The sequence below is a fragment of the Brachyhypopomus gauderio genome, chromosome 3 (genome assembly GCF_052324685.1).
Source record: "Brachyhypopomus gauderio isolate BG-103 chromosome 3, BGAUD_0.2, whole genome shotgun sequence".
In the NCBI taxonomy this organism is placed as follows: Eukaryota; Metazoa; Chordata; class Actinopteri; order Gymnotiformes; family Hypopomidae; genus Brachyhypopomus; species Brachyhypopomus gauderio.
Genome location: NC_135213.1, coordinates 6362294 through 6385285, shown reverse-complemented (window position 1 = coordinate 6385285; position 22992 = coordinate 6362294). Strand labels below are relative to the sequence as shown.

General features: G+C 41.2%; 1 protein-coding gene across 4 annotated transcripts; it reads left to right on the top strand.

The window, feature by feature from the left end:
* On the top strand, positions 1–18147 carry LOC143510105 (uncharacterized). Of its 4 annotated transcripts, none has more exons than XM_076999127.1 (4): positions 1–301; positions 7890–7941; positions 9067–9138; positions 9512–18147. In XM_076999127.1, the coding sequence occupies exon 4, from the start codon at positions 9607–9609 to the stop codon at positions 11800–11802; it is 2196 nt and encodes a 731-aa protein (XP_076855242.1). In that variant the 5' UTR covers positions 1–301; positions 7890–7941; positions 9067–9138; positions 9512–9606; the 3' UTR covers positions 11803–18147. The 4 variants fall into 4 exon arrangements, with proteins under 4 accessions (XP_076855242.1, XP_076855241.1, XP_076855244.1 ...); XM_076999129.1 differs by lacking the exon at positions 1–301 and adding an exon at positions 844–1173; XM_076999126.1 differs by lacking the exon at positions 9067–9138.
* The last annotated feature ends 4845 nt before the right edge of the window (positions 18148–22992 follow it).

Genomic DNA, 22992 nt, shown 5'->3' with positions numbered 1-22992 from the left:
TCTTACAGACAGAAGAGACTTTGATGTACCACGTACGCAGCAGTCGGTGCGTGCGGGAGAGTTAAAACGATTGAATATAAATATTTTAAAAAGATTGAGTATCAATCTTTTTACACGAGTATTGCTCAAACTCAATACCAGCGTTGGTATCGATATTTGGATCTATCAGCACACCTCTACCTACCATCACCATCGGACATTACAGACCACAGGTTTCCTTATTCTCAATATCAGCATCGGGCGTTTAGTGGAGTTGCGCCTATTGTCTCCTGTTTGGAAGTGTTGGACTACTGGTTGACCTGTAAGTACTTAACTTAGTAATACGTACCACAAACACCTTTTACCCAAATCTTAACCACACTATTTTGTTAGTTCCGTTACCTCACTGTTGAATCTCGTGTCTTGACTAAGTTGGTGGAAAATTCAATGTGTTAAAGTGTTTTTATAATGGATGTTGTAGCGCTAACTAACCCAGCCAGATAACGTAGCTACTTATTTGATACTATACGAATATAATTCTGTTTGGTTCTTTTGTTTAGTAACTCAGTGGTTCCTGTTACAAAGATAAAAGCTTATGTTGCGCTTTGGTCTCCTCCCTAGCGCAGCATGTTCGTTGATGCAAAAGTAAAAAATCTCCAGTCTTTTGTCTTTTAACCTTTTATTACAACCAAGTTAAAATACAGAGATCTCTGGAGAGTACACTACAAACGCCTAAACTACTCTACTCTGTAGGTGTAACTCAATTCAGGGGCTGCAGCCCACGAAATGCGCATTTGTAGGCCGGTTACGTCACTGCGCCGCGACGAGGCTGTCCCAAATAGTATACGGCGCGAGACTCTCACAGGCTGTTTCTCAATTCAGGGGCTGCAGCCCACGAAGTGCGCATTTGTAGGCCGGTTACGTCACTGCGCCGCGACGAGGCTGTCCCAATTCGTGGACTCCTTCTTATGCGGCCGACGAATGTAGCCTTCAAAACCCCGAAAACGAAGGATGCATCTGAGTATCCTTCGCGTCCCACCATATCCCAGGATTCATTGCTCTATGAACAATAAACAGGCGGAGTCTAGTGTACGGGCCGAAGAATTCGTTTTTAAATGTCGGTATTTTTTAAATATGGACATTTATACTGCAATGAGATGCTAAATAACATGCCAGTTATTAATGATATTGCAGGTAAACATGTGCTTTGAGTATTTACTAAACGTTTATACGTAAAATTAACGTAAAAGTAACGTTTATAAAAATACATTGAATTTTGTTATGAAGTTATACTTCCCGTCAAACGTGAATACATGTTCAACGCATTTTCTTTTAGGCATTTGTGGGTGATGTGATATTTGTCGGACAGCTCGCTAACACGTATGTAACGTATGAAACGGGGCAGAGCGTGGTCACGCAAACATACGTCTTGCGAAGACTAGACTGTCTCATTTAACAGCCGTGAGATGCAGCCTACCCTGCCTTCGAAGTGTGTGGCCACCGTGGGCTGCGGTCTACGCGGTCTACGTAGGCTGCAGCCCCTGAATTGAGAAACAGCCATGGCTCTCTCATCCTGGCTGCACCGCGCTGGTGAAGTTCCGTTATAGTATCGCGTAATTTGATAGGAATTTCAAAATAAAAGTAATAAACGAGAAGCTTAAAATTGTATTATATATATATATATATATATATATATATATATATATATATATATATATATATATATATATATATATATATATATAAGCACATTTACCGTTTCTACATAAATAACTACATATACTAGTTATACCTTCACTCTTTGTGTTTACGAAACATCCCATATGGCATTATAAGGATGTTTGCAAAGGATTTGAAAACTTCATTGCACATTAAACTTAATGTTTTGCAGATAAAATTCAGGTAGAAATACATGAAAACACAAACAAAAGATTTCCATTTAGAACTTTATTTTTGGAAAAGCCCCATGGCTTACCCTCTTTAAACACTGTTCAATTTACAGTTGATTGGTATTCACAAGTTGTCAAGCACCTCTGCCATAAAATGGTGCATGTCTTGCACAGATTCAAAGCCAAACACGAAAGGGTCCATTACATCACTTTGCTCGTCCTCATAATGCCAGGCTTCTGTCCAAACAATAAAATATTACACAACTATAATAGGTTAACCCATTATAGACGAAATTTTTATTTTATTTATTTTATTTTATTAAAATTAGATGAGACAAGCAGACTGATAGTAGTTATATATATATAAATGATCAAGCAGCATTACTAAATTAATTAAATTAATATACATCTCCTTCCACTGTTATTATCTATTTACTTTCACAGTATCACACATTGCAGAATTTAGGATGTACATTGTTCCCATGCGAAGTTTACAATGCAGATAACTTAACAGGCTATTCTTAAAAGTTTTCCTCTCCATAAAGTAACTTTATGAACATATACACTGCCAATACAAGACTAGAATGTAAGATTCGTTTGTGTACAAAAACGAGGTATTTCAACTTGCACTAAACGCTGGCGTCGGCCATTGTTTTGCACACAAACGAGCATGCGCGATATCAGGAACGCGTTTATGCCATGGCCAGGCAGCCATGCACAAGCAGCCACGGGGAGGTGGTCTCTTTTCTCGAGCCGTACCCTCCTCAATTCGTGGGCTCCTTCTTATGCGGCCGACGAATGTAGCCTTCAAAACCCCGAAAATGAAGGATGAATCTGAGTATCCTTCGCGTCCCACCATATCCCAGGATTCATTGCTCTATGAACAATAAACAGGCGGAGTCTAGTGTACGGGCCGAATAATTCGTTTTTAAATGTCGGTATTTTTAAAATATGGACATTTAGGGCGTACTCACACTAGGCTCTGTGATCCGGGCACGGTTGTCTGCCGAAGCACGGTTCGTTTGGCTAGTGTGAGCGCTCCAACCGTGCCCGGGCCTGGATCAGTTAACCGTGCTCGGGCCCGCTTGGTGCCTCGTCTGATTGGTTCATTTCGCTGGAACTCAAACATGACATCAGTGATGCGACGCTCACGTTAAACAGTCATAGCGGCAAAGCGATTAGCAGACAATCGTTGTGTTAAATTATCGATAAATCTGTGCTTGGGCCGTGTTTCTGCACTCCCAAAACGACTCCAAAAATACAATAAAAAGAGAATCGTGAACTCCATAGTGTTGTGCGAGCGCGCTTTTTTTCCAAATAAAGCGGCGTTGTGATGACGTAAGCGTGCTCGGGCCGGGTTGCTGAAGCGAGTGTGAGTGCAGGCCAGAGGGGGAGTGGGGAGGGGGGATAACCGGGCCCCAGCACGGAACCAGCAAACCGTGCCTAGTGTGAGTACGCCCTTATACTGCAGTGAGATGCTAAATAACATGCCAGTTATTAATGATATTGCAGGTAAACATGTGCTTTGAGTATTTACTAAAGAGTAACGTTTATAAAAATACATAGAATTTTGTTATGAAGTTATACTTCCCGCCAAACATGTGAATACATGTTCAACGCATTTTCTTTTAGGCATTTGTGGGTGATGTGATATTTGTCGGACAGCTTGCTAACACGTATGTAACGGGGCAGAGTGTGGTCACGCAAACATACGTCTTGCGAAGACTAGACTGTCTCATTTAACAGCCGTGAGATGCAGCCTACCCAGCCTTCGAAGTGTGTGGCTACCGTGGGCTGCGGTCTACGCGATCTACGTAGGCTGCAGCCCCTGAATTGAGATGCAGCCTGTGTTATTCGTATGTCTTTGTGTGTAGGTCTGAAAACAGACTGTTTTCACCTCTTCTTTAGTATCGCCCCCACCCTTTCTGATCTGTGATTGAATTGTCTGCGTGTTTCTCAAAATAGATTGTCAGTCACTCTGCCCCCCGTGAACTTGATCTGACCTTTCTACTGTTTTGCTATATATATATATATATATATATATATATATATATATATATATATATATATATATATATAATGTCATGGCCTGATGGTTAGGGAACTGGTCTTGTGACCGGAGGGTCGTGGGTTTGATTCCCAGACCTGAGGCCATGACTGAGGAGCCCCTGAGCAAGGCCCTTAACCCTCAATTGCTCACTTGTATAAAAAATGAGATTAAAATGTAAGTCACTCTGGATAAGGGTGTCTGCCAAATGCCGTAAATGAAAATGAAAAAAAAAAAAAATATATATATATATATATATATATATATATATATATATATATATATATATATATAAGGGGTGGGCATAGATTAATTTTTTAACTCTAGATTAATCTCACTGAAATCTTGAAATTAATCTATATTAAAATGACTCATATGCGTGCTACCCAAGTAATGACTAAAATTTTTTGAGATAGGGTTCAGGGTTTCCCCCAGGATTTCCTTGAAGGTGCGGTGGCAGGACCCCCCGGTTGGGAACCGATAATTTATATCACGATATAACACAATTACACATGTTTCCAGTTATTTTCTTTATTTCCAACACATTCAGTGGCACATCTGGCAGGCTGGCTCAGAGCATTTAATCCTCCTGGATTTTTTAAAGAACAGTTCTAAGGCCTTCTGGCATAGGAACTCAAGGACTGAAGGTCCATTAATACTGATGCGCATGCACGCAGCCAGGTGCTCCCCCTGTAGCCTGTTTCTCAGGTCTGTTTTCACCTATTATGAATACATACATGAAGGCTTCATCAATGAAATGCCCAATGTTACGGAGTGTGTATTTTATTATAAAAAATTAAAGTGATACCCTATTCATCGTAGAGAAATCTCTCTCACAATTAACACTTCCAAAATCGGAATCGAATCGTGAGATAGTAAACGATTCCCACCCCTAGTGGGAATCGTTTACTATCTCTCGATTCGATTCCGATTTTGGGGGCCACAATTCAATTCAAAAATCGATTTTTCGATTCAAAACGATTTTCGATTCAAAAAATGATTTGATTTATAAAAATGTCTGCTTCAGTCTATAAAATCTGCATGATCTACTACAGTCTGCTTTGCAAGACAGAACGACAAATACAGAAAATTAAGTGTCTTTCACATTTAATTAACAAAAATTAAGTGCTTTGGTAAAATAAAATGGTTTTTGTTGTTACCAAAATTCTTGAGCTTCATTTTGCGAGCTGTCAGGGCTGGCTCGGATGCAGTTCCCCCAGCCGTCGCTAGGGGCACCAGAGTCAGTCCCAGACTAAACTGACGTAACCGTACGTTCTCAGCCAGTCTCTGCTTTCTCTGTGATTGCTTATCGTTTAATGGTGTCTTGCCACCTCTGTTATGCTTTCTCTTTACTTTTTCAAGTATCTCCTGCGTCGCTTCCTGACCCATCTCAAGTTTTCCCAATCCTGTATGTCTTCCAATCCGTTTTGCCTTTGTTTTTGGGAAGGGATTTATTTTGCTGCAGCGTTTTTTGCCAGTTACTTCTGCTGGTGTCCTTGGTTTCGTTTTCGCGTTGCATTTATCCGCGTTGTTTTTTAGTTACTGTTGTTTTGTTTCTTTCTCCCGGCTCACTACGGTTGAGTGTTATTTTTCACGCGTTGTATTTTCCGTAGGGATGCACCAAAATGAAAATTCTTAGCCGAAACCGAAAACCAAAAATTAGGAAACCAAGGACGAAAGCCGAAAACCGAAACACCGAAATAGCCTACATTATGCCAATTATTAGTAACATTGGATTTATGGCTAACCTCACTAAAATCAAGGCATTGCTATTCAAAGAATAAATCAACTACAAAATTTGATTTGAAAATATTTATTTAGCACTGACATTACAGTAATACATATTATAAAATAAAATTAGTGGTGGGCCGTTAACGACGATAACGCTGACAACGGCCGACCACTAATTAAATTTAACTCGCTTGCAGACCGTTTTTATCTGAGAGGATAAATATATGTATTTTATACGAGTTAAATTTAATTATAACTGACTGGCCTGAAAGATAAATATAAATTCTATCATAAAAACGTGACGTGAGTTGCAACAACATTAAACAGCTCAGGTAAACACGCTTCTGAGAAATGTCGTCTGCTCGGCAAAACATAACGGGGCTCAATGTGCTCTATTAGCCTACGAAATCCCTACGACAGAGAACGGCTGATCGTCTAAGGCAGCGAGTTCCATAATTTTTGGTGTAATGTCCTTTGCCTTGGCGCCATCACTGGAAAACTTTTTTGCTAGCTTTATCCAAATAAGCGCGTGCAGGTGGCGATTTTTGCTTGCGTCATCACAGCACATTGTTTCAGCCGTGTTGTTTCGGTGATGAAAGTAAATTTTCGGTGGCCGAATTTTCGGTGCATCCCTAATTTTCCGCATTGGTTTTTTGTTTCTATTTACTCCGTGCCCTCACGGTTTTGCTTTCTATTCTCTTGCGCATTGAGTCTTCCGTGTTGTTTTGTTTGTTCGTTCTGGGTCGCTGTGCGCGTTTCCCTCTCGCTAATACATTTGACGAATGTCAAACGTCTTGCTCTTGCAAGCCGGCACTTGGGTCCATCCTTCTCTATATTATTTCTCACCCTTCTCTATATTAACGCTCTCGTGCTCACCGCATTACACAAGCCTTGCACACGAGCTACATTGTGTCCAGTTCGGTCTTCCCCGGCATTCGGTAAAAACCAAAATGAACCCATATTTTGGCCTTAAATGAAGACCAGACAGGTTGACGAAAGTTGCGTGTGCGAGTGTCAATTGCTAAGCGGGAAGACCGCTAGCAACCGCGGACAATCTATAATAGTAGCAAAAACATAAACGATGCAGCGCTTTGGTGCATGGCGCTATAGTGAGCTATTTTTAAAACAAACCCGCGGGCGACTCATGACGTGGGTGACCCCTGATTTATTCAATATTGACGGCAGCCTAACTTTTTGATTGACAGCTAATTGAGCAATAGAACACGAGAGGGAGTGTGTTATCGTGAATATATGTAGGCTACATGCCGTTACTTGACAACGCGTCTGCGGAGTGATGCAGAGAACGAGAATACCGTGCTGTTACACACATATCTGCAGGGTTAGAACACTTCTCAACCAGTCGGATTGTGAACTAACTGTTGTATAATTGGCGAATAATCATTTAGTGTTAAAAGGGGAGGGACAACTGTGAATTTTGATTGGACATAAATTTAAGTAGATTTCTCGATGGGACCAATTAGGTTTACAAATTTATATGTAATTCATTGGCCCTTTGGCGAGCTACTCGGAAAGGGGTGGCGAGCTACTGGTAGCTCGCGAGCGACGTGTTGGAGACCCCTGGTTTACAGGCTCAGTCCTCGGCCCGGTCTAACTCATTCATGTATTTACAGGATCAGTCTGCGGCCGCGCTGAGCAGGTTAGTCTGACTAGAGCGGGGGAGGTAATAACACCATTAAACAGCAGCGTGACTACGGATCGGGGCCGCAGTGCGCGGCAGTGGCTCCTCCACGGGCCGAGTTAAACCACTGGCGGCCCACTAACCCATCGGCCCACCGGGGAAATCCCCGGTAGCAATGTATGCCAGTCCGTCCCTGGCGTTATGTTGGTGTTTATAGGTAACTATGCTTTAGTGCAGGTATGTCCAAAGTTCGGACTGGTGGACAATATGCGGCCTGCCAGCAAAATATAAAATGCCCTTGTACAAAAAAGCTATTTTATATTTCACCAGAAGATGGCAGCAGATCTTGCCTATACTGTAGATCTCAAACACTTTTTACAGCTTTTACAAATACGCTGTAAAAATGACATGGCATTTAATAAGAAATGGCACGGAGATCTATGTTGAGGAACAGTTCGAATAAAGTAGATGTGTTAGATCTACATCACGTGCATGTTTTACTTTACTTGTTTTTATGTGCATATTTTACTTTTATGTCCATTTTAATAATTGTGAAGTGTGGAATTTTAAACTTATTTTATTCTAATCATTTTCAATCCAACAGAAATGTTGAAGAAGTTGTCTTAACAGTGAGACATTTGAGATCTTCTGAAGAGGTGAGTTATATTTTAAACATGTGACTGATAAATTTCTCAGTATAATCCATATAAATATGCAACAGTTTAAAGCACACACACAGCCTACAGGTACCTGTAGGCCCATTTGTACCTTTTGGATTTGCATACATGATGCAGCCTAGGTTGTTTTTGGGTCTTTGAACAGGCTCCCAATCTCATTACACACACAGGCTGGGTTATACATCCTTTTACACAGTATTAACACAGTATCTCCCAATCTCATTATACCCACATAGACAGAGTTATAGACCCTTCTGAACAGGACAGTAACTCTGCTATGGAGTATAATGCTGCCAAAACATTGTAAACAAACAGAACATATTCCTTCAATCTACCTGGAAACATGGCACAATGAGTAATCATGTGCACAGGTGAATTTTCTGTGATATGTTGGTGCTGCCCATAGATTAATTCTCTGATGCACAATAATTTAAAAGATCAAATCACACTGCTGGAATTCATAAGGAGCTTCAACAGACCAAAGCAGCTCTGCAGCACCATGATAGAGAAAGGAAGGAAAAGAACAACTTTGAAAATAAAGTTGATGAGCCCTACAAAATAAAAGTCCCTGTAGACTGGCACATAGAGTGGCACTGAACCAAACAGAGAGAGACATGTATCACAACATAGACAAATGTCTTCATTTTAGTGAAGTAATGAAGCCTAGCACTGTCTCCTGATGGTATTTACCATGAATGTCTTTAGAACATGGGTTAAAGTTCTCAGTCACCACGAGGGATTTCCGTCATTTGAATTTTTTGGGGGAAAAATCTGTCAAATCATAATAATAAACCACACACCCGCACTTGCTATCTGTTTTGAGGCTGAAATATGATCCTCTCACTGGCGCTCATCAGTGCTGGATGGATGATGGCGGTGTCATTTGATTGACTTGCGGGTCATCCCGCCTACTGTTCTGACATTATGTAGAAAAGTTACCTCCCTCCTGCCTTAAGTCCAGTTCACAGGCTTTTCTTCATTAGCTTTAATACAGTTGGAGAAAAAATGCGCATTTTCTTCCATTTAAAATGTCAACTTTTTAAGTTAACTTTTTTTTATTTATAACCAATTTTAACGTGGATGGTGTTCTGTTTGTATTTAAAGGCTCTATCCAATGGTGTGATTTAAATGGCCATTTTTGGAATAAACATTTTTTGTAACACCTACTTAAAGCAGGTAATGTAACTGCTTATGTTTTTGCGATAGTGAATCTGATAAAAACAAAAGAGCTTCATACCTTTTTAAAACTCACCAGGATTCACTAAATTTGACTTCATCTTTAAATAATTTTCTGGAGGAGGACCCCCAGATAATTTTGTGTTTATTGTATAGAATTAGGCAAAAGAGGCTGTGTCCCAACTACACCACATTTTCAGTAATTGCTGGTATTGTCTTTTGCCAGGAAAAATTTTCAGTCAATTGAAAATTTCTTGCTTTAACCCATGCTTTAGAATGAATGTCTTTAGCATTATGCAGAGCCCAAACAATTCTTTGTCATGATTGTTTCATCTTCATCTCACAATTAATTTGCAATTTCTTTTTCCTCTAGGAATTAATGCTGTCCACTTTCCTAAACACGTAAACTTTACCTACATAAACACATTTATCTGTGAGGAGTATGTCAGACTGCTGAAATCAGTGAACATGGAAAAGGAGAAATGCTACAACTGCTCAGAGTGTGGAAAGAGTTTTACTAAACACAGTCATCTCCAGCAACACCAGCGCATTCACACAGGAGAGAAGCCTTATCACTGCTCAGAGTGTGGGAAGAGTTTTACTCAGCAGAGTAGTCTCAATGGACACCATCGCATTCACTCGGGAGAGAAGCCATATCACTGCTCAGTGTGTGGGAAGAGTTTGACTACACAGAGGAGTCTTCAATGTCACCAGCGCATTCACACAGGAGAGAAGCCGTATCACTGCTCAGAGTGTGGGAAGAGTTTTACTAATCAGAGTAACCTTCGACTGCACCAGCGCATTCACACAGGAGAGAAGCCTTATCACTGTTCAGTGTGTGGGAAGAGTTTTACTCAAAAGATTCATGTTCAACAGCACCATCGCATTCACACGGGAGAGAAGCCATATCACTGTTCAGTGTGTGGGAAGAGTTTTACTACACAGAGTAGTCTTCGATGTCACCAGCGCATTCACACGGGAGAGAAGCCATATCACTGTTCAGTGTGTGGGAAGAGTTTTACTACACAGACTGATCTTCAACTGCACCTGCGCATTCACACAGGAGAGAAGCCATATCACTGTTCAGAGTGTGGGAAGAGTTTTACTACACAGAGTAGTCTTCAATGTCACCAGCGCATTCACACAGGAGAGAAGCCATATCACTGCTCAGAGTGTGGGAAGAGTTTTACTAAACACAGTCATCTCCAGCAACACCAGCGCATTCACACAGGAGAGAAGCCATATCACTGCTCAGAGTGTGGGAAGAGTTTTATTCAACAGAATAGTCTCAAACAACACCAGCGCTTTCACACTGGAGAGAAGCCATATCACTGCTCAGAGTGTGGGAAGAGTTATCCTACACAGACTAGTCTCAAAAATCACCAGCGCATTCACACAGGAGAGAAGCCATATCACTGCTTAGAGTGTGGGAAGAGTTATCCTACACAGACTAGTCTCAAAAATCACCAGCGCATTCACACAGGAGAGAAGCCATATCACTGCTCAGAGTGTGGGAAGAGTTATCCTACACAGACTAGTCTCAAAAATCACCAGCGCATTCACACAGGAGAGAAGCCATATCACTGCTCAGAGTGTGGTAAGAGTTATCCTATACAGGCTAGTCTCAAATATCACCAGCGCATTCACACAGGCGAGAAGCCATATCGTTGCTCAGAGTGTGGGAAGAGTTTTAGCAGTCAGAGTAATCTCCAATGTCACCATCGCATTCACTCAGGAGAGAAGCCATATCACTGCTCAGAGTGTGGGAAGAGTTTTAGCAGTCAGAGTAATCTCCAATGTCACCAGCGCATTCACACAGGAGAGAAGCCATATCACTGCTCAGAGTGTGGGACGAGTTTTACTCTACAGGGTCTTCTTCAACGGCACCTGCTCATTCACACAGGAAAGAAGCCATATCACTGCTCAGAGTGTGGGAAGAGTTTTACTAGACAGACTAGTCTCAAAAGTCACCAGCGCATTCACACAGGAGAGAAGCCATATCACTGCTCAGAGTGTGGGAAGAGTTTTACTACACAGACTAGTCTCAAAAGTCACCAGCGCATTCACACAGGAGAGAAGCCATATCACTGCTCAGAGTGTGGGAAGAGTTTTACTACACAGACTAGTCTCAAAAGTCACCAGCGCATTCACACAGGAGAGAAGCCATATCACTGCTCAGAGTGTGGGAAGAGTTTTAGCAGTCAGAGTAATCTCCAATGTCACCATCGCATTCACTCAGGAAAGAAGCCACATCACTGCTCAGAGTGTGGGAAGAGTTTTACTAGACAGACTGGTCTCAAAAATCACCAGCACATTCACACAGGGGAGAAGCCATATCACTGCTCAGAGTGTGGGAAGAGTTTTACTACACAGACTAGTCTCAAAAGTCACCAGCGCATTCACACAGGAGAGAAGCCATATCACTGCTCAGAGTGTGGGAAGAGTTTTACTACACAGACTAGTCTCAAAAGTCACCAGCGCATTCACACAGGAGAGAAGCCATATCACTGCTCAGAGTGTGGGAAGAGTTTTACTACACAGAGTCATCTTCAACGGCACCTGCTCATTCACACAGGAAAGAAGCCACATCACTGCTCAGAGTGTGGGAAGAGTTTTACTAGACAGTGTAGTCTTCAAAGGCACCAGCGCATTCACACAAGATAGAAACTGGTCAAATGTTGGAGTACAGATCAGCACACCAGGACGATGTACTTCACACCGCGTTCTAATTTATTATGCAAATTATATTTTTCCCTGATTTTTCTAAATGGTCGATGCAAATGAGCCAGTATAATAAGTCATCACCCATTAGAGAATGAATTGAATTTTATTGAACAAACCTCCCAATTATAACAGTATGTTCTTCAAAAATATAAAACAGCTCAAAAGGGGAAGATGGTGGTCACACCTCATGAGTTTCTCTCCTTTTATGCCCATAACCGCCAATGACACAGAGGTATTCTTTGCAGCATGAGATGATGCATTGTCATTAGGGGTGGGAATCGTTTACTATCTCACGATTCGATTCCGATTTTGGGGGCCACAATTCAATTCAAAATCGATTTTCGATTCAAAAAACGATTTGATTTATAAAAATTTCTGCTTAAGTCTATAAAATCTGCATGATCTACTACAGTCTGCTTTGCAAGACAGAATGACAAATACAGAAAATAAAGTGTCTCACATTTAATTAACAAATATAATGTGGTAAAATAAAATGCTTTTTGTATTTACCAAAATTCTTGAGCTTCATTTTACAAGCTGTCAGGGCTGGCTCGGATGCTGTTCCCCCAGCCGTGGCTAGGGGCACCAGAGTCAGTCCCAGACTAAACCGGCGTAACCGTACATTCTCAGCCAGTCTCTGCTTTCTCTGTGGTTGCTTCTCGTTTGAAGGTGTCTCGCCACCTCTCTGTTATGCTTTCTCTTTACTTATTCGAGTATCTCCTGCGTCGCTTCCTGACTCATCTCAAGTTTTCCCAATCCTACATTTCTTCCTATCCGTTTTGCCTTTATTTTTGGGAAGGGTTTTATTTTGCTGCGGTGTCCTTGGTTTCGTTTTCGCGTTGCATTTATCCGCGCTGTTTTTTAGTTACTGTTGTTTTGTTTCTTCCTCCCGTCTCACTGCGGTTAACTGTTATTTTTCCCGGGTTGTATTTTGCGCGTTGTTTTTTGTTTCTATTTGCTCCATGCCCTCACGGTTTTGGTTTCTATTCTCTTGCGCGTTGAGTTTCCCGTGTTGTTTTGTTTGTTTGTTCTGGGTCGCTGTGCGCGTTTCCCTCTCACTAATACATGTGACGAGTGTCAAACGTCTTGCTTTTGCGAGCCGGCACTCGTGTCCACCCTTCTCTATATTATTTCACTCGTGTCCACCCTTCTCTATATTATTTCACTCGTGTCCACCCTTCTCTATATTATTTCACGCTGTGTGTACGTTCCCGTGCTCACCGCGTTACACACACCTTGCACAAGAGCTACATTGTGTCAAGTTCGGTCTTCCCTGGCATTCGTAAATACCAAAATGAACCCATATTTTTGCCTTAAATGAAGACGGAACAGGTTGAATATCTCTTTCCTCCATCTGTTTTGAAATCTTTCCGCACACGAGAGTGTCCCAGAACCTGCTACGTAAAGTCTCGCGTAATTTTGTAATTACGTAACGCGACTTAGAATCGATTTTGGGCCATTTAAAATCGATTCTGAATCGTAGTAAATGAGAATCGATTTTTGATATATGAATTAGGGGTGACCTGCAATAGTCGCTGATTCGACTATAGTCGACTATACCCCCTAGTCGACTATGAATGTCATAGTCGAATGTACCATTCTAACTGCATGGGGGTGCCCAAGGACGCTGCTACGCATTAGTTGTTACATTAAATGTCTTTGTTTTCGTTATATGTAGCCTTTTGTCAAATAAAATCATCCTAATTTCTGTTAATAAATATTTTTAAATGATGTGTGCGCATTAACAATAGGCATCTTCCTTACTACACATTAATAAATCACACCCTGCAGTTGCACAATCCAAACGAGCGGAGCTGAACACGCTACAGGATCAGCGTTCGCCGAGATTATAATGTCTACTAAAAAAACTTCAAAAGTATTTTGAAAAAGATAAAGATGAATCAAATAAAGTAAAGTGCAAGTTATGTCATCAACGTCTTTTATTTCGCACGACACCAACCAACATGGCATACCATTTAAAACGCATAAGGCGAAAAAAACAGTTCAGCCGTTTGTCGTCTCGTCGCGGTGCGTCTCGGCAAGTAATCCTATAAACATTTTTTGTTGTTGTTTGCTTTTAAACCCTGTTACTTGAACCTTTCCTTATAATTTGTTTGCTGTTGTGTGGAAATGTTTTATATATATTTTCAGGCAGGCATATTTTATTTAAAATATTTTTGACATTTTGCACAGTGCCTGTCTGACAGTTCGATATGCGCACACGGTTAATGTTCTCTAACGTTTCATTAAAAAATAAATAAGTAATAAATAAAAGCTGAATAAAGCCAACCTACCATGTTTATTCATTTATCTGAGTGTTTTAGGTTTTTACTTTGAAGTGGAAAAAAGTCCTGAATGAGAAAGGGATCCCGTTTAAGGTGCTCTTAAAAAAAAACCCCTGATTCGACTATTAGTCGACTAAAGGGAAAATCTGACGAATCAGATTCGACTATGAAAATCCTTAGTTGAATACACCCCTAATATGAATCGATTTTTTGGCACACCTCTAATTGTCATGCATGAAGATTATTTTGCTCTGGAAGGCATGGTTCTTCTTTTTGTACCATGGTAGAAAGTGGTCAGTCAGAAACTCTATATACTTTGCTGAGGTCATTTTCACACCGTCAGGGACCCTAAAGGAGCCTACCAGCTCTCTCCCCATCATTCCGGCCCAAAACATGACTCCACCACCTCCTTGCTGACGTCGCAGCCTTGTTGGGACCTGGTGGCCATCCACCAACCATCCAGTACTCCATCCATCTGGTGACATCATACCACAATCTGAGAAATTGCTATGTCAAAATAAAAGCCTCCTATTCTAAATATATTCCCCATGGCATCACAGTGGCCATCCACCAACCATCCACTACTCTATCCATCTGGACCATCCAGGGTTGCACGACACTCATCAGTAAACAAGACTGTTTGGAAATTGGTCTTCATGTATGTCCTGGCCCACTGCAACCGTTTCTGCTTGTGAGCACTTGTTAGGTGGCCCAATAGTAGGTTTACGCACCACAAGCCTTTGAAGGATCCTACACCTTGAGGTTTGCTGCACTCCAGAGGCACCAGCAGCTTCAAGTTCGAGACTGCTGTGTTATGATCATCACAGAAACCTGGCTTCACTCTGGAATACCCGATGCTAGCGTGCAGCTAACCGGCCGCACCCTGCTACGCTGGGACAGGACTGACGACTCTGGTAAGAGCAGGGGAGGGGGGCTCTGTATTTACGTGAATGAAAACTGGTGCAACAACGGGACAATCATAGATAAGCACTGTTCCCTAGACCTCGAGTACATGTTTTTAAGATGCCGACCCTTTCACCTACCGAGAGAGCTAACTGTAGTGATCATCCTGGCTGTGTATTAGGGGTGGGAATCGTTTACTATCTCATGATTCGATTCCAATTTTGGGGGCCACAATTCAATTCAAAAATCGATTTTCGATTCAAAACGATTTTCGATTAAAAAAACCATTTGATTTATAAAAATGTCTTCTTCAGTCTATAAAATCTGCATGATCTACTACAGTCTGCTTTGCAAAACAGAACGACAAATACAGAAAATTAAGTGTCTTTCACATTTAATTAACAAAAATTAAGTGCTTTGGTAAAATAAAATGGTTTTTGTTGTTACCAAAATTCTTGAGCTTCATTTTGCGAGCTGTCAGGGCTGGCTCGGATGCAGTTCCCCCAGCCGTCGCTAGGGGCACCAGAGTCAGTCCCAGACTAAACCGACGTAACCGTACGTTCTCAGCCAGTCTGTGATTGCTTATCGTTTAATGGTGTCTCGCCACCTCTCTCTGTTATGCTTTCTCTTTACTTATTCGAGTATCTCATGCGTCGCTTCCTGACCCATCTCAAGTTTTCCCAATCCTGTATGTCGTCCTATCCGTTTTGCCTTTATTTTTGGGAAGGGTTTTATTTTGCTGCAGCGTTTTTTGCCAGTTACTTCTGCTGGTGTCCTTGGTTTCGTTTTCGTGTTGCATTTATCCACGCTGTTTTTTAGTTATTGTTGTTTTGTTTCTTCCTCCCGTCTCACTACGGTTGAGTGTTATTTTTCACGCGTTGTATTTTCCGCATTGGTTTTTTGTTTCTATTTGCTCCATGCCCTCATGGTTTTGCTTTCTATTCTCTTGCGCATTGAGTCTTCCGTGTTGTTTTGTTTGTTTGTTCTGGGTCGCTGTGCGCGTTTCCCTCTCGCTAATACATTTGACGAGTGTCAAACGTCTTGCTCTTGCGAGCCGGCACTTGGGTCCATCCTTCTCTATATTATTTCTCACCCTTCTCTATATTAACGCTCCCGTGCTCACCGCGTTACACAAGCCTTGCACACGAGCTACATTGTGTCCAGTTCGGTCTTCCCCGGCATTCGGTATAAACCAAAATGAACCCATATTTTTGCCTTAAATGAAGACCGGACAGGTTGAATATCTCTTTCCTCCATGTGTTTTGAACCTTTTCCGTGCATGAGTGTGTCCCAGAACATGCAGTGTAAAGTCTCGCGGAATTTTGTAATTACGTAACGTGAGACTTCACCACGACTTAGAATCGATTTTGGGACATTTAAAATCGATTCTGAATCGTAGTGAATGAGAATCGATTTTTGATATATGAATCGATTTTTTGGCACACCTCTACTGTGTATATTCCTCCAGATGCAAATAGAAACATTGCGCCCTCTCTCCTGCTGAACACCATTAATAAACAGCAGCGGGCCACCTTGATGGCGCTCATATAATTACAGGGGATTTTAATAAGGCCAACCTGAAGACGGCAGCGCTGCTCTTACAGACAGAGGAGATTTTGATGAATCTGCGTACGCAGCAAGCAGTCGGTGTGTGAGGGAGAGAAAAAAAAGCTTGAACATAATTATTATAATTATTTATCGATATAAATATGGTTTTGTTTAGTAGATCAGTTGTTCCTATTTCTCATGATAATCATTCTACCACAGGTACTGTTGTTGTGGTTGATTCAGGTGCTGCCCTCCTTGGCTTAGATTTATTTCAGGCATTACAAATGAAACTTGAAGGACGAAAAATCACTACTACTAATTTTCCTCCTACCTCTTCTGCTCAACCAGCTGCTCCAAAGTCGGTGCTAGAAAATGCTGCTTCAGAAATGTCAGTTCAGGAAATAGGGTGTGCTAAAAACTTCATTCACAAAGTGCATGTGCTACCAAATGCTGTTCCAGTACAACAAAAAGGAGACTTCCCTTCGCAGTGAGACAAGCTGTTTCAGAGGAGCTCAAGAACGTCCAGGATAAGAGCATTTTTTTACGTATTGAAGCTTCTCCTTGGGTTTCTCCAATAGTTGTGACACACAAAATAACTGGTGGAAATCCACGCATGTGTGTAGATTTAAGGGAGCCAAACACAGCCATTGTTGCTGATTGCCATCCATTACCACACATGGATTAACTGTTCTTAAATTTAAGAGTGGCCATGAGCGGTTTGTTAATTAGGGCGATTGGGCGATGCACCACGAAAGGATGAAAAGGAAGTTTTTTTTTCTCTCACATTCTATCACGGCATTTAACTAGCTATGACTGTTCTGGGCAGTTTCTCTTGCCTCTGGAATCCATTGTCCAATCAGCATTGAGATGCCCTGTTGTACCACCCCTTTTTGGGCGATTTTAGTCTGACTGAAAATCGCCCTGATTGCTCCGGTAGACTCTCATCTTAATGTATTTTTGTTAAGTGTAGGCACTGCAATGCAATGTCTATGGGTTCTGGGAGGGCTTGCACTTACGTGCTTGCTTCAGACGTAACCTAGGGAAAATAACGGCAGCTAGCGATCTGCTCAACATGGCCAGAGTTCCTTCAGCTCGGAACAATTCAATCGTTCTGAGTTGAAGGAAGTGCCATTCTGTCGTCGTAATAATCAAGATAAACTACCAACTAAGAAATTAGGCCCACCGAGACCAAATTTAAACATCAAACAAGTGAAGTGTCCACAAAGGGAGGAAAATAATATAACTGGGGATTTTCGCGAAACTGGTATGAACGGAAAACATGGCTAGCAGGCTGTGAAGTAGCTCGGACCCTGTTCTACTTTCCCTGCATTCTGTTCCATCCTTAATGCTGTTGCCCATTTATATTCTAAAATGCAACACCTAAAATAAAATGCTGTCTGAGGAATACAGAAATTATTGTGAGTGGGAAAGATTCACTTTATTTAATTAATAGTAAATCTGGCCTCTCTCCATGTTTAAAGTTGTTTGTGAGGGCAAATTGAGAGATGACAATTTTTGTTGACCACAGTTAATTGTTCAGTCATTGTAGAGCTTTAACCAAGATGATATTTACAAGATATATGCACAAATACTGTACAGTCTATAATGTAAAGAGAAATATATGTTTCTGATTATATTTTCATTGGTTAAGTCACTGTTTTTCATTTACCCACTGAAATTGTCACCTTGGATGTCATCACAACAATCGCCCCCCCCCCCCCCCCCTCCCCCCCGAGATATTTGTCAGAGGCCGCCACTGAGAGGGGCTACTGTCTTCTCTACAATTGATTTAGCTTCTGCTTACCACCAAATGCCTCTGCATCCTGACAGTCGTGACATTACTGCATTTATCACTCATGATGGACTTTTTAGTTTCTGTAGGGTCGCATTTGGTTTAGCTTCGGCTCCCTCTGCCTTCCAAAAAATGATGTCAATGATTTTTGCAGGTTTGCCAGGAATAATCCAGATATGCCTGCATGTCATCTGCTATGGCACTACACAATAAGAACACGATGAAAACCTTATGCTATTGTACTCACAGACTACTACAGTAAATGGCATGAGGTTGCATTTGCCTCTGCTGTCACTACGGACATCACCCGCTTCCCTGTGTTCAGTAGGGAAGGTAATCCAATGTATCTCGTCTCAGACAATGGTTGTCAGTTTACTTTGCATGCATTCAGTACATTTTTGAAGGAGAGAGAGATACAACACCTGAGGTCCAGTGTATACTATCCTCAAGCCAATGGTGCTGTGGAGAGATTCAACAGAGTACTTAAGGAGTGCTTACAGACATGTGAGTGAAGTCACAGTTCGTGGAAAGAAGTGGTAACGGAGTTCTTGCACAACTACCGAGTTACACCTCATGCAACTACCGAGCCACCCCATTCGAACTACTGAGGAACAGAAAGATGCGCACGAAATTAAACATACTCCCAAAACGCATGCCTAAATAAAAAAGAGGGTGATACAAAAGCAAAATAAAATGAAGGAATACACAGACAAGAAAAGGGGAGATAAAACATGATCATCCAACATTCAAATTTGAAAATGACTGCAAATTTTAAATGTAGTTTAACATTTTTTCCAATTGTATACAAAACTTTGTAAAATTACAGAACAGAAGGACAGTTTATCCAGTGTCAGTGACTATTTACAGTTAGTCCGTGTCACTGACCGTTTACCCAGTGTTTTTACAGTTTAAAAAAAGTTTTAAATGTTCTTGTAACGTTGGGCGCAAGGCGATGGACGAGACAGAATCCTTTGCACTTTCCAAATTGTTACGTTTATTACATTTACTGAAGCGCAGACAGCGCACATAAAACACGTTTAGATAGAACGTGTGACTCAAACAACGATGAGCACAGGACGCTGCGCGAGCGCAAATTAAATAGACAAACCGCATCAACCCCACGTGATTACGAGACGAGCCACAGGTGAGGATTATCACAAGACGCACCCGCACCCACGGAGATACACCGACGTAGACGATTAGACGCAGACGACGTTAACACGCCCAAAACGGAGGGGTCAGGGATCGTAACGTGAGAGTTCTGTTCTTATATTCTCACTTTAAAGAAAAATACACGTTTACATTTTATACTTTCAGTTTATTAAGTGTGAGCACTTTTAAAATAAAAATGCATTTGGTAGCAACAGCTTTTGGGTGAATTTTTAATTATTTCAATCATAATAATAATGCACTGGCTAGTGTCCCAGTAGGAGCCCACTGTTGCAGATATAGACACATCAAAGATGTCCTCTGTTTATTGTCCTGGATTACCTTTCTTGAAGGTAGATTTATGACCACCAGTCTTCCAGCCATCAGTAACTACCAACTACCAGTAACCAGTAACTATTTGCTGATTAATATCAATATAATACTAGTTTTAACATGTTGCTTCTGTACACAGTCAGGAAATACATTTTTAATAACACTAAACCCCGAATTGGATCGAATCGATTAAATCGAAAAAAATCGATTCTTAATCTTCAGAATCTGAATCGGATCGATTCTTGGAATTTGAATCAATACCCAGCCCTACTCGTTACCGAAAAAAGTGGTAAGATTAGAGTAACGCGTTACTGACATCACTGATTTTTGATGTCAAAGTATGTAACTGTAGTGATGGAGATTCTGTTGATTGTTCCATCTCTATTAATGTCAGTTTTCATTTTAGTTCTGCAGTCAATGGCAATAGAAAATGGCAGTTTGTTTGGGTGCTGGACTTTTAAATGAAACATGATGTGAGCTCAACCTGTTGCTTTAACCATAATTGGTTAACCTGACTGTCATTCAGGAAACTGGCCAATGACAACTGTTTGCGCCTCTCAGGTCATGTTTGAAAATTTCAGTGGGTGTGCTGACTAGTGATGGGAATTTCGGCTCTTTTTAGGGAGCCGGATCTTTTGACTCAGCTCCTCATAAAGAGTCGGCTCTTTCGGCTCCCAAATGGCTCTTTGTTTTGCCACTTATTTCCAGTGGTAAAGAACAATGTTACCTACATTTTACATGACTATATATGCACAAAAGAGTGCAAAAAAGGTTCAAAAATATATGCTGTGGCTGTGACGGGCGGGGGTGAGCAACGAAAAGGAAGCGATCACGCCAAGTCTCAGGGAAAAATGATGGTTTAATAGAAAGTGTGCAAACCTAAAACCCGTGCACTATCTCCAAATTAAGGATATAATGACCAGCGGTCAACTGGTACAAAGACAAGACATATATAGGCAAACAAACGACCCTCAGGTGAGATGGATCACGGGCTCCGCCCACCTGAAGGACGCACATGACGTCACCAAACAACAACAACAACAGCCGCTGTGGACGGAGGCGGCCGGTAGGGGGCCGCCTCACCGTGACAGTGGCCAATTGTTTTCATGCTTGCCTTGTAATAACTCACTGATTGCACTCACACATTCAATTGTATCAATAAATTATTTTTTATTTAAACACTTTATTAAAGCATAACTTGTGAACCATGGACGACAAAAGGTAAGTTAAAAAATACAAAATGACTCACTAAATTAAATAATCATCCATTTCTGGGTAATAAACAAAAAAAAAACTTTTTTGCAAAACAAGAAGTGCAAAACAGCAGTGCAAAAAAAAAAGTGCAAAACAGCAAATATGTAAACTTTTCAACTATTTTTGGAAGGCAGATTGGCATTCAGAAAGACCAGGTGGCGCAGCTTGGAGGGGTTGATCTGGTTTCTTCTCTCTGTCAATATCTGCCCAGTTTTGGAAAATATTCTTTCGGAGAGTACTGATGTTGCTACAATGCACAGTCGCCCTGCCATCACCTTGACTAGTCGTGGGTAAACTGAGGCCTTTGAATGCCACCAGCTCAGTGGGTCTTCTGTTCCTGCAATAAGAGGCTCCTCAAGGTATGACCGTACTTCCAGCATTGCATCTACTGAGTGAACTCTTCTTGCACTGTCCTCCGTGGCTCTTGCATCGAATAGTGTCCAGACGGCAGATGTCTGTTGCGCCACTTCCGCCCTTGCTCCTCCTTCTCCTTCTGGTTGTCCTGGTTGGAAAGTGCTAAATGAAGTGGATCTAGTTGCTGCTGCTGTTATTCTCTGCAGTGCCTCATCTCTATCATCATTAAAGGCCAGCCTTTTGAACCTTGGGTCCAGTACAGTGGTTTCAGAGAGAACAATGTTGTACTCCATTCTGTGAAACATTCTGTCCATAGCTGTGCAGAGTGCAGCGACCATCTCAATGACACTCTCATTAGTTGCTTGTGTTTGGTGGTAGGCAGTTATTTTTTGCAGACCCCTGCACAGTAGAAGCATTTTGGAGGCAGTCACATAACTGAAAAAGAAACAAAAAAGATACAAAACAATAACTTGTTTTATTTTTTATTATAAACTTATTCAGCAAGTATTATTACTAAATCTACTAATCTGGTACTACATTTGTTGGTATTGCATCGTATGATTTCTTATGACACAGCCTAATAAAAATAATATTGCCAATATAATTTGACATTTACAATTGTTAAATGTTTATTTAACATTATGTTTATTAAATGTTTATTATTATATGATATTGCCAATTTATTCCAGTTCAGTATTCAACATTTATGTCCAATTTTGTATGTAATCACACCACAAAATATACACACTAAAGTATATATTAATAATAATATACCTCTTAGAGCTGAGCTCCACAGTGACTTGCTCAAAGGGTTCCAAAATCGTGCACATCTTTTGGAGAACTTCCCATTCTTCTTGTCTGATTGTGTCAACTGGGGCACTCAAGACGGCCAGGGTCGAGATGACAGCATCTTTGCTCTCCAGAAGTCGTCTCAGCATATAAAAGGTTGAATTCCACCTTGTTATGCAGTCTTGTTTGAGTCTTAGTTCAGGTCAACCTATCTGGTGCTGTGTGGATTTAAGCTTTTCTGTGGCTATTGTGCTCTTGTGGAAGTATTCAACAATAACTTTCACTTTATCTATAGTTGGCTTCATCACCTTGAGGGCCTCTCTGACGATGAGGTTGATGGTGTGAGCAAGGCAAGGGTGATTAGTCTAATGGCGTTTGTTATGTTTGATGCATTGTCAGTAACACAGCAAACAACTTTGCTTTCAATGTCCCACTGATTTGCTACTATTCTCAGTTCATCTGCCAAGTTTTCAGAAGTGTGTCTGTCACTTAGCTCAAAGCAGTCCAAAAGGCATGCCACCATTTTGTAATCTTCAATGAAGTGACATGTCATGGACATGAATGATCTAGTAGTTTCTTGTAGTGCTGAATATTCCCTTTCGTAGTGTGGGAACAATTTTTTGGGAGTTTCTGCTTGGCAGTACATATACTGTATTGAGAGCTTCAGTGTAATCTTTAAATCCCCTCTCCTCTACAACTGAAAAGGGTTGGAAGTCTTGCATT